Genomic DNA, 13,533 nt, shown 5'->3' with positions numbered 1-13,533 from the left:
TTGAGCAAATGGTGTTGTGGCATGTTTAAGGAGTAATAGTAAAGTGGTAAGACAGAATGTTAGAAGCATTTTTCGGGGATGAGGATGTTAAGGGTAGGTATGGTGCTAAGGAAAGGAATGCAGAAGGTCAGATGGTAGTGGAGTTTGCAAAAAGGATGGACATGGCTGTGGTGAATATGTATTTTAACAAGAGGGAAGAGCATAGGGTGACATACAAGAGTGGAGGGAGATGCACACAGGTGGATTATATCCTATGCAGGAGGGCCAGTTTGAAGGAGATTGGAGACTGTAAAGTGGTGATGGGGGAAAGTGTAGTTAGGCAGCATAGAATGGTGGTCTGTAGAATGATGTTGGTGATCAAGAAGAGGAGAAGGAGTGTGACGGTAGCACCAAGGATCAAATGGTGGAAATTGAAAAAGGGTGATTGTGAGGTGGAGTTCAGAGAAGAGTTAAGGCAGGCACTGGGTGGCAGTGAAGAGTTACCGAACAGCTGGGTAGCTACAGCAGAGCTAGTAAGGGAGACTGCTAGAAAGGTGCTTGGTGTGACATCTGGACAGATGAAGGAGGACAAGGAGAGCTGGTGGTGGAATGTGGAAGTACAGGAGAGTATACAGAGAAAGAGATTGGCGAAGAAGTGGGATTGTCAGAGAGATGAAGAAAATAGACAGGAGTGTAAGGAGATGAGGTGCATGGCAAGGACAGAGGTGGCAAAGGCTAAAGATAAGGCATATGGAGAGTTGTATGAAAGGATGGACATAAGGAGGGAGAAAAGGACCTGTACCGATTGGCTAGACAGACGGACCGAGCTAGGAATGATGTACGACAGGTAAAGTTGATAAAGGATAGGTTCATAGGTTCATAGGTTCATACTAGGCTATCTGCCCTAGGGCATTTATAAGCCTAGACAGAGTGTGTGTGGCTTTCACCACCCCTTAGGATGAGAATACTATACCCATTAGTTTGTTGTGCCTCTGTCCAGCAGTGATACAGAGATGATTCCCGGGGATAATGACGGAAAAATACTTACAAGTGAGGAGAGTATGCTGAACAGATGGAAAGAGTACTTTGAGAGGTTGATGAATGAAGACAATGAAAAAGAGAGAAGGTTTAATGATGTGGGGATAGTGAATCAGGAAGTGCAACGGATTAGCAAGGAGGAAGTAAGGATAGCTATGAAGAGGATGAAGAATGGAAAGGCTATTGGTCCAGATGACATACCTGTGGAAGCTTGGAGGTGTTTTAGAGAAATGGCAGTGGGATTTTTAACCAGATTGTTTAATGAAATCTTGGAAATTGAGAGGATGCCTGAGGAGTGGAGAAAAAGTGTTTTGGTACTGATTTTTAAGAATAAGGGTGTTATGCAGAGCTGCAGTAACTACAGAGGGATAAAATTCATCAGTCACAGCAAGAAATTATGGGAAAGGACAGTAAAAGCTAGGTTAAGAAGGGAGGTGATGATTAGTGATCAGCAGTATGGTTTCATGCCAGGAAAGAGCACTACAGATGCGATGTTTGCTCTGAGAGTGTTGATGGAGAAGTACAGAGAAGGTCAGAAGGAGTTACATTGTGTCTTTGTGGACTTAGAGAAAGCATATGACAGGGTGCATAGAGAGGAGTTGTGGTATTGTATGAGGAAGTTGGGAGTGGCAGAGAAGTATGTAAGAGTGGTACAGGATATGTGCAAGGGTAGTGTGACAGCGATGAGATCTGCAGTGGGAGTGATAGATGTGTTTAAGGTGGAGGTGGGATTACATCAAGGATCAGCTCTGAGCCCTTTCTTATTTGCAGTGGTGATGGACAGGTTGACAGACAAGATCAGACAGGAGTCCTCGTGGACTATGGTGTTTGCAGATGACATTGTGATATGTAATGAGAGTAGGGAACAAGTTGAAGAGACCCTGGAGAGGTGGAGATATGCTCTAGAGAGAAGAGGAATGAAAGTCAGCAGGACTAAGACAGAATATACATGTGTGAATGAGAGGGAAGCTAGAGGAATGGTGAGGATGCAGGGAGTAGAGTTGGCAAAGGTGGATGAGTTTAAATATTTGGGATCAACAGTTCAGAGTAATGGTGAGTGTAGAAAAGTGGTGAAGAAGAGAGTACAGGTAGGGTGAAGTGCATGGAGAAGAGTGTCAGGAGTGATTTGTGACAGACGAGTACAAGTAAGAGTGAAAGGGAAGGTCTACAAGAGGGTAGTAAGACCAGCTATGTTATATGGGGTGGAGACAGTGGCATTGACAAAAAGGTAGGAGTCAGAGCTGGATATGGCAGAGTTAAAGATGTTAAGATTTGCACTTGGTGTGAAGAGGGTAGACAGGGTTAGGTATAAGTATATTAGAGGGTCAGCCCAGGTTGGACAGTTTAGAGACAAAGCCAGAGAGGCGAGATTGCATTGGTTTGGAAATGTGCTGAGGAGGGATGCTAGGTATATTGGGAAAATGATGCTAAGGATGATGCTGCCAGGTAAGAGGAAAAGAGGAAGACCTAACATAAGGTTTATGGATGTGGTGAGAGGACATGCAGGTGGTTAGTGTGACAGAGCAAGATGCAGAGGACAGGAAGAAATGGAAACAGATGATCCACTGTGGTGACCCCTAATGGGAACAGCTGAAAGAAAAAGAAAAGAAGAAGTATGCTTTTGAGGGCTTGGTGCAAGTATGGATGGAGTGTTACTTGAGAACGGTTGGCTGTAAGTGATTAACTGTTAAGAATAGCAGGAGTAGTTAGTTGGATATCCTGATAAGATGCTGGATCATTGGGTGAAGTCTTGTTTGTATAAGTTTAGAAGTAGTGGGGGGTGGGTGGAAATTGGGGGTAGGGTCAGGGAACAAAGTGACATCCTTGTTACGCTTGGGCAAAACAGAGTGGGCTGACCCACAAAGCTGTAGAAGAGAGAGAAAAACAATCTGTAATAGCATAAGGTAAGTATATAACTTCCAAATAGATAGGAAAAGTAAGTGTTGCTGTATAACTGTAGTTATTTAGTTCATTTTAGTTTTCTCTTGTTAGACTTAGAAAAAGTATAAACTTAGATTAACAGGAGGCTTGCCAGTTAGAGGGATGTAATAGTAGTTGATATAGTGAAGGGAAGAAAAGAAAAATTGCAGCCGATAGTGGTATTTCATTACTAAGAAAGGGTTATAATAAGCCAAGCTAATTATCGGGGGGGATCCTCAATGCTGCTCTTGCCAGAGAAATAGTTAATTACTAAACTAAAAACAGTCCATGAAGGTAGAAAGAACTGGAGTGCCCCTACTTTTTAGCTTCCATGCAAGTCATTTAAGGAGCACGGATGTTCTCTTTTTTTTTTTTAATTTAATTTTTAAACAATATCTTTGGGCTCTTCCCTTAGGGTGTAGGTATGCCCAATAGCAGAAAGGAAATGCCGGAATGCACAGTTCGCCAGTTCTTTAAGTTTAAAGTGGTATGTTTTCCTCGGGGAAAATAGGTAGTGGACTAAGAAATAAAAAAGGAAAAGACCACAAGTCAGGTGTCAGTAACCAAGGCACGAAACTGTGCAGTACAAATAGTGTCTTTGATGTTCTAATGAAAAGTGGGTAGAATATGAAGAAGAAGGTTACAGGGACTTAGGGAAAAGAAAACAAGATACAGTATGGTAAGTACAGGTAGAGAAAGTGAGTCCGATAGCAGGAGGGGAGGTGGAGAGCCCACAGCCCAGCAGTATGGTTATAGACAGTCAAACAGGCAACAAAGAGCAATTTTAGCAAAGAAATTTCAAGCAATAAGACATGTAAACAAAGAAAATCTCTACAGAGAATCTGTTGGGCAAATTAATGTGACTTGACTTACCACTTATCTAGCAAGTTAACAATCAGTCATAGTACTACAAAGCATAACAGTTGCAAGATGGAATGTTTAAGCTGACACAAACTGATGGAAAACTTTCTGAATGCATGCTAAAATGTAATACATTCCTGGCTGTATCATCTCTAGCAAAATTCACATAGTCTACAATAAGCAGGCACAATATATTAAATTTCCGTTAAAAGCATTTGAGGTCCAGGCTCTTTTGAGTGTTCAACTAGCACAGCACTCACTAAATATGACACCTAGCTATTGTACATATATAACATTGCACAGAGTTCTGCAGTCAACAAACAACTTATGGTAACAATTGTACCTTAGCTCTATTCCACTAAGGAAGCATGAATCAGGAAAAAAAATCATAGAAACACAACAATTTCAGTAAAAGCTTCCTTAGTTTACTTACAGTTCTGGGTGAGCACACAGCTAGAGGAGGATCCTGTGTGGGAGAGGTGTTTTGCTTGGGGCTAGGTACAGAAAAGGATAGTAAAATTTCAGATTGCAGGTTTTAAGGATGCAACGGATTGTGGGATAGTACAAGTTAAAGTTGGCATGGAAAAATTAATTAATTAGGCCAATTCAGGGGATAGGCTGACCCACAAAGATGTAGACGCAAGAGAAAAACAATCAGTAATAGTGTAAAGTAAGTATATAACTTCCAGCTAGATAAGAAAAGTAAGTGCTGATATCTGCCTTATCTTACTGTAGATTAATATCTACAGTAAGCTAAGATTCACTTTGGCTTTCAAATTAAAAAAAATGTATTTCACATCTGTTAACTTGTAAAATTAAATATATATATATATATATATATATATATATATATATATATATATATATATATATTTATCAAAATCCCCTCCCAGCTTAAAATAATTTGAATCAAAATTAGTCATGTGCATTGTATCAAATATGATTAAAAAATGGGAAGACATTAATAAGACGGGGACTGACGTCACCTTTTTACTGTGCAAATATATGTATACCATCATACATTTACATAGAAGACAACTCACAGAGAATGTAACTGTTTAAAAGTAAACTCCATTATACAATGGCATTGTTTGGTAATATAAATGCTGTGCACTAACTTATCATACTTTATGAAACATTCATCTCAACAAAGGAAGGAAAGGTAAATCACAATGCAGGTGAGATTGTTGAACAAACTGTTACTCGAATAAACAAATCACCCATGCTAACTTTTCTGTAATAAAATCTGGAACTTCGTGTCAAATCCATGTATAGTACAGTACAATGTTCAGTTGTGCAGAATTGTTCATATTCGTACAACATTTTAATGCTGTTCTTGTAAACTTGTATCATTAGAAAAAGGCAAACATAAAAATAAAGTTCCATCATGGCATTATTTCAAAGAGGTATGAACTTTTGTAATAATATCATTGCTTTGTACCAGTATATCATGTCTGAGTGTCAGCATGGCAGGTTTACCCAATCCTGCCCATACTTGGTCACAATTGTAAATCACACCAGCCATGTGCATGCTGTGTGCTAATTATACCCAAGTATGTTTATTACTTATATTATGTATTTAAAACCAGAAGAAGCATAGCACAACATTAGATAATCTGAATTCTGTTAATAGCATATGGCAGCATCATTCTCCGTTTTAAAGCTTGGTTTGTATATTTAATAAGAGTGTGTTCTATATGCATTTGTTGAAGTGCTGTAATTCTCAAAATGGGAATCATTGGCTTTTGCTTGGTCATTTCCCACTTCTTCTTGTAGTAGAAGCAGTTTAATGCAAGATAGGCTAATAGTGGGGTTAAAGAACATTCAACTCTCCTCACCCTTAGTGCGTTGTTGGAGTTGCTATATTTAAGTTGCAGGATGGTGTGAGAGGTGTTTTCCTGGGTCTTCATTATTTTTGACTGGACATTCCATCAAAATAAGGTGCACGACAAAACATCGGTCGATGTAGTGAGATTTTATTGTTTTGCGATTTACTTATACATATAATATAGATATACATAGGTAACATAGATTAATATATATATATATATATATATATATATATATATATATATATATATATATATATATATATATATATATATATATATCTGTATATGGGTTTTTAGCATTTGATTTGCTGTTTATTTAGTCAAAAAAGGAAAAGCCAATACAGCTGATGAAAAATCAGTTGCTTGAGTAGTATCAGCAGGTATTTTTGATAGCTCATGGAACACTGGAGTCAGTGAATTTACCCTTTCCCCACTGTAATGTGATCTCAGAGTTTGGGTACATAATTACTAGGGTGTGGGGGAAGGTCTGAGCTAAAACAGATTTTTTTTTATGTGCTGTACTTTGAACTTACAAGTCTGATCAGATGAGGTTTGCTGATATGGCATTTTGAGGTACTGTCATAAATGTAATTATAAATATGGACAGGATTGAAAAGGCCCCTTGGAACATATAAAACATATTTTGTGTTACATGGCCTGTTGTTACTACACTCGATAAATGATAATGTTTTAATTAACCTAACTAGGATTACTGATATACCAATAACAGGTTGTGGGTGAAAAGAGTTAAAAGACCAGTGCACCCACCTAGTAAACACAAGAAAAGATGTATACTACAATCTGAGAAAGTTCTGCTGTCAAATAAATGCCATGAGTCATTTGATGTTTTTTTTTTCCCCTAGGAACCATGCTTATAATTACTGGTGCTGCTTACTTTATACTGAGCCAAAGGAAGAAGCCAAAGGGAGGACCAGATTCCTATTGTCTTTCTGAGAATTACATGAATTCCCTGACTACAATGGGCACTCTTTACAGCAGAGATCAAGAACAAATGTACAGCACTGCTAATGCTGCAAAGGGCAGGCTGCATCTTCTCACCCCAGTACAAGGCACACAGACTGACAGTCATGGGAGAGCTATCACTGCTAACTTCAGTGCTGCACAATGTATTTCTAACACAAAACGGGTGCAGTTTGAAGAAGTAGCTGTTAGACTTATAGTGTCAGAGATGGGAAGCCTGAATGAAGAGAGTGAATCAGAGGATATGACATCTGATACAGCCCCCATCATATCACAAAAAGGAAACCACTGAAAAAGGCCTGGCCATGCTGTCCAGTCATTCTGTCTGCTCATGAGCAAAACAAATGTTGCCTATATGTAGGAAAAACAATTTTATATTTTGATTTAATGATTTCTTCTAACTTTACTCAGGTCAAGAAAGGCTGCATAAGCCTTACCTAAATGTATTAAATATCTTCAGTGTTCACTGGCTCAGTCCAACATCTAAAACAGTATTCCCTTTAGAAATGTTCCAGTGTTTTTATTAGCTCTGAAACTGTACTGCACAGGCATAAAATGATTATGGATTCAGACTCATTTCCAGAAGTGAGATTTACCAGTAACAACAGTGACAACAGTTTGAGTCCTAGAAAAAGCTAACTGGCAGCTACTTAGATTTAAATCCTGTTATATTTATTCCGTATAACATCTTTTTACTTTTTATTGGGAGGGGGCGCGCACACCCATGTGTGTGCGTGTGTGTGTGTGTGTGTGTGTGTGTGTGTGTGTGTGTGTGTGTGTGTGTCTGTGTGTGTGTGTGTGTGTGTGTGTGTGTGTGTGTGTGTGTGTGTGTGTGTGTGTGTGTGTGTGTGTGTGTGTGTGTGTGTGTATGTGTGTTTGTGTGTGCACTGCTTAAAATGATTCTAATTCTGTTTAGTATAGACTTTGCCCTTTTTGATCCATATGCCGGGGGGGCTTTAAATTGTATATCTTGTACAATAATGACATTTATCCAATACAAGACCAGGGAGGAATACATTTGCCACCTGTATTTCTGAATAGATTGTGCTGCTTTTACTAAATGTGTATAGGAAAAAGGAAATAACTTGACTTTGATAATACTGGCTTAAATAGATTATGTGCAATAAAAACAAGAAATGGTTGCAATATTAATGAAAGTTTGTATCATAAATGAAGTGGTGAAGAAGTCAAGATAACAGGGCAATGGACTGACTGGAAAATAAGAATGGCCTCTGCAAAGCCCTTACAGCTACTATGAGCCCCAGCAGAGGTACATGTAAGGTGAGGAATCCTTTATGGATCTTGAGACAGCCATTTTGTAACAGCAGATAGCAGCAGTGCCCAAGTGAAATGAGAGAGACTAAACTTAATGTAGATTTTCAATGACAAATATAATATAAATATAAAACACAGTAACAGTCCTTTATTAGTGTTTCCAGCACTCACTCACTCACTGCATGGGTGCTACAAAAATATGGCTAACTTGTCTTCCTCTGTCATTAACATAATTAAGAAACTGCCTTCTTACAGTGAAAACATTGCAATGTCTCTCTATAGTAATATGTCACAACTTGCTTAATAATTTTTTATGTTAATTGTGGTATTATATAAGTTACCTATTTTAAGCTTAAAGCTTTTAGTGCAATTTCTTCTAATACCATAGTAAATATATGGGCATTATAACATCTACCAAAGCTGATGTTATATAGATGAGGGTATATTTTATATATGATAATAAGCTCATGTCTCATTTATTTCTTCACTCACTGAAAAATATCTCTTGTCATTTGAAACAGCAGTTGAAAAGTCTTAATGTATCATGGCCAATATTCTGCCATCAGAAAAGCAGTTGAAGAAAACAAAAAACACATTTGTTAATTCCTTTAAGTCACTAGACAACTGCTTTCTCCCATGGGCCATTTTATGGACACGGTTCTTTTAGTCTCTAGCTTTATGCCTTAAACATAAGAATGAGAATACAATATAGCATGCCTTAAACATAAGAATGAGAATGCAACATAGCATGCCTTAAACATAAGAATGAGAATACAACATAGCATGCCTTAAACATAAGAATGAGAATACAACATAGCATGCCTTAGACATAAGAATGAGAATACAACATAGCATGCCTTAGACATAAGAATGAGAATACAAAATAGCATGCCTTAAACATAAGAATGAGAATACAACATAGCATGCCTTAGACATAAGAATGAGAATACAACATAGCATGCCTTAAACATAAGAATGAGAATACAACATAGCATGCCTTAAACATAAGAATAAGAATACAACATAGCATGCCTTAGACATAAGAATGAGAATACAACATAGCATGCCTTAAACATAAGAATGAGAATACAAAATAGCATGCCTTAAACATAAGAATGAGAATACAACATAGCATGCCTTAAACATAAGAATGAGAATACAACATAGCATGCCTTAAACATAAGAATAAGAATACAACATAGCATGCCTTAAACATAAGAATAAGAATACAACATAGCATGCCTTAAACATAAGAATGAGAATACTACATAGCATGCCTTAAACATAAGAATAAGAATACAACATAGCATGCCTTAAACATAAGAATAAGAATACAACATAGCATGCCTTAAACATAAGAATGAGAATACAACATAGCATGCCTTAGACATAAGAATGAGAATACAACATAGCATGCCTTAGACATAAGAATGAGAATACAAAATAGCATGCCTTAAACATAAGAATGAGAATACAAAATAGCATGCCTTAGACATAAGAATGAGAATACAACATAGCACTGTATGAAGATAAATAATGCTAAACCACATGAATGTGAATGTCCTTGTTATAAACTGCATAAAAATGATACTAGATGCTCTTCTTAGGAAAAAAAAGTTTTAGGGTTAGGAGGGTGGCCTAATGAGTAAGGTGTTTGCCTCACAAACACAAGGTGCAGCGTTTGAGTCTCACAAGGGATAATTGGCTAGTCTTAAAATGGCTTGTAAGGGCAGTTAGCCTAGTACTAATCTATGGCTTCTATGACAAAAAGTGTTTATGTGTGTGTACATGCACACACAGATTTCTATGTGTATGCATGTGTGTGTTCCCTACCTTTGGAAATACAAACTGAATTGGATTCACAGTTGTCAAACGCATTCATCTAGTCCTGTTTAATGACATGTTCAGTTCCATACAGTGGTGAATGAAGTGTATTGAACTTGCTCCTGCCCCTTAGAACCCATGTTAAAACTAATTTCCAATGTATTTTGTGTTGCAATGGTTTCGGTGAGATGGGGTTTCTTTGCTCTGATGAACTGCATCTAGTCCAAATGCCACAGACAAACATACACGCACACAAAAGCAAAAGAATACATGGGAAAGTGAGTAGTATACACTCTACATTTTTCTAGCATAACTTACTGAGCATTCATGATTGCACATTTATCTGATTATATTTATGGTCTCATTGCAAGATAAGAAGTAGACAGGAGTAAGAAAATAGAAGCAAAAGGTGGAGATGGCAAGAAAAGCATATTTCATTTACCATAAACACATAAGTGGGACCTAAACATTGCTGGCTATTATGGCAATATCTAAAACCAGTGTGCATTTCTATGACCTGTGATGGTCCCATATAAATTTTATATGCACAGACAATCATATGTTGGTATCACTGTTATTGTCTCATTATTAATTTTATTGATTCTTTTTTTATAAGAAGCTTTCTTCATTATTACAGCAGTGCTTGAAATGTTCTTGTGATAGCTGCTGATGTTTAATTAATGAGAGTTTTCCATTCTAATTAATCATTTATAATAAGAAATGACTAGCTACTTCTTTATTGAAGATTTTACAGATCAGTTTATATATTAATGTTGTAACACTCAAGGGAGACAGCTAAGGCACATGCATTAGATGGGCAGGAAGTAAGTGTAGTCAGAGGTAGTAGTATCTATGATGTGACTAATCACTTGCAATAAAGCCTGCACGGTGAGGTAATGCTGAAAGAATATATAGAGATGGTGCAGAAAACAGAAGAAAGTTGTTACTGTACCGATCCTCTTTAGTGGATTTGCCTGCAAAACTTTGTTGACACTGCCGTCTCATTCCATTTGTTTACTGCCTTTATTGAGGACTGTACTTTGACTAGAGATCTAAAAACAGGGAAAGCTAAATCTAGAGATCTAAGTGATAGTAGAGTCATCACCAACTTCTGTCTGTGGTGAGAAGCATTTTGTCCTATAACCCAGTGCTATCAAAGTGGGTGATTCCACAACAACCAGCAGACCTGTTACCAGAGGTGTGCCACAGGACTCAGTGCTGGGCCCCCCTATTGTTTGGTATATACTTCTTAGACATTCAGGTCAAAACTAAGAGGCTATGGCTGACCAAGTTTGCAGATGACTGCAAACTGGGTGCAATTACTGAATCCTGAAATGATGTCAGTATATTCCAGGAGGGTCTTATTCAAATCATCGAGTGATGTCATAGTCACAGTCTCAAACAGAAAGCATTCTCTTTGGCACAAATAATATGTCTACATTATCCAGTCAACAATAATACCCAAAGTACACACAAAGTGTCAACAGACCTGGGAATCACAAGTTGACTGCCACCATAACTTCAACCACCATGTATCTACTGTAGTAAGGAAGGCTTTCTATGTAGCACACTTGATTAGAAAAGACATTGCCTTTACAGTAAAAGATGTTATAACCCCTCTATAATTGGCACTAATTTAGCCCATAATTGAGTATAATGCCCCATTCTGCATATACTGTAGAAAGCACTTGCAGCAGTTAAGAACTCAGAGGTTTCTAACAAGAGACTCCAACCTGTGCCGTACACAGGCCAACTAATGTCCTGGTCAATATACCCTGTATCATCTAGACTTCTTAGGGGAGACTTATGCCTGGCTTACAGACTAATCTCAGACCCAAACCTAATGAACTTGCTGCATATCCATAAATCAAACGGGATTAGGGCTACCTGTTCCAGGGACCTAAATATGGCCTGTGACTTAAATAGGACATGCTGGAGGGACAGATTTATCTCCTAGCAACTGCCACATCTTTGAAATAGACTACCTATTCATGTGAAAAAAAGCACCTCTATGACACTGCTCAAGAGGAATCTGCACAAGTGGATGGGGCACCATAAAGTCTTACCAGGGATAGCACCCACAACCATCCTGGACATGGGCAGCCATTACTAAATGCAATCTTGGGTATTAACTAACGTTTCCATGGTATTACATTGGGATGAAATGGCTAGACTTGAAATGACCTCTGGGTTGATAGCCTATTAATCTCCTGTGATCCTAGGCATTTTTAGTCCAGTTACACTATTGTTACACTATTATTGTTCAATGACATATCAGTTTAGTATCAGTTCAACAAGATCCTTATATCCAAACCATGATTTGACAAAAACATATATTTAAGAATTCTGTATGTTCTTTGTATTGATCATTACTACCATAGCCTAAACTATATGTGTTACATCATGCTCATGATATAACGACCAGTCAGCTTCCTTCATTACTACCATAGCCTAAACTATATGTGTTACATCATGCAAATGATATAACAACCAGTCAGCTTCCTTCATTACTACCATAGCCTAAACTATATGTGTTACATCATGCAAATGATATAACAACCAGTCATCTTCCTTCATTACTACCATAGCCTAAACTATATGTGTTACATCATGTTCATGATATAACAACCAGTCAGCTTCCTTCATTACTACCATAGCCTAAACTATATGTGTTACATCATGCAAATGATATAACAACCAGTCAGCTTCCTTCATTACTACCATAGCCTAAACTATATGTGTTACATCATGCTCATGATATAACGACCAGTCAGCTTCCTTCATTACTACCATAGCCTAAACTATATGTGTTACATCATGCAAATGATATAACGACCAGTCAGCTTCCTTCATTACTACCATAGCCTAAACTATATGTGTTACATCATGCAAATGATATAACAACCAGTCAGCTTCCTTCATTACTACCATAGCCTAAACTATATGTGTTACATCATGCAAATGATATAACAACCAGTCAGCTTCCTTCATTACTACCATAGCCTAAACTATATGTGTTACATCATGCAAATGATATAACAACCAGTCAGCTTCCTTCATTACTACCATAGCCTAAACTATATGTGTTACATCATGCAAATGATATAACGACTAGTCAGCTTCCTTCATTACTATCATAGCCTAAACCATGTGTTACATCATGTTGATGATATAACAACCAGTCAGCTTCCTTCATTACTACCATAGCCTAAACTATATGTGTTACATCATGTTCATGATATAACAACCAGTCAGCTTCCAAAGCTTCAGGACACCTTCCTCACACCCAAACCATTAATCAGCTTGACTGAAAAGATATGCTTGGGTGCCAAGTCCTTCAGAGCTTTCCTGCCTTTGAGAAGAGTGATTTTCTATGGGCATTTGAGGATCAGCTAAAGTTTCCACTTGTGAGGAAAGAAGGTACTGCACAGTTTAGTTTCTTTAGTTTGTTATGTCACTTCTCATTGTTTGATGTTTATTTATGATTCTTTAGATACTTACTCCATCCAGAGTTGTTGCCACTGGTTCTGCTTTGAGAATGTTTGCCTAGCTATATTCTCAGCCCCTCCAAGAAGCTGTCAAAATTGAAATGTTAAATTCTCCTTTGGATAGGGATTTAGTTTTAGACCCACTGCTGCAGAGGTTATCAAAAGGTGTGATGAGAGTAGGAAGCTGATTCTGGGAATCTTAGATTTTGCAGCTGTCCTTCTCTAAATTTTCTAAGGGAATTTCTGCTCCCTTGTCCACTTCTGGCGAGAAACAAAGTAATCAGTCTCAGAAGAATGTTTGTAAACAAATGCTTAAAGATCAATGGTGGGGAGGT

General features: G+C 37.7%; 1 protein-coding gene across 3 annotated transcripts in view; it reads left to right on the top strand.

The window, feature by feature from the left end:
* Positions 1-7,389, top strand: part of TMEM72 (transmembrane protein 72) — a 238,527-nt gene extending 231,138 nt beyond the window's left edge. For all 3 annotated transcript variants that reach the window (XM_044056763.1, XM_044056764.1, XM_044056762.1), the window contains one exon: positions 6,494-7,389. In XM_044056763.1, coding sequence (XP_043912698.1) covers positions 6,494-6,903 — 410 coding nt within the window. In that variant the 3' untranslated portion in view covers positions 6,904-7,389. The remainder of the gene's footprint in view (positions 1-6,493) is intronic.
* The last annotated feature ends 6,144 nt before the right edge of the window (positions 7,390-13,533 follow it).

Source organism: Protopterus annectens, chromosome 14.part0 (genome assembly GCF_019279795.1).
Source record: "Protopterus annectens isolate FY-2018-M chromosome 14.part0, PAN1.0, whole genome shotgun sequence".
Lineage (NCBI taxonomy): Eukaryota > Metazoa > Chordata > Ceratodontiformes > Protopteridae > Protopterus > Protopterus annectens.
This window is presented reverse-complemented; position numbering and strand designations above follow the sequence as displayed.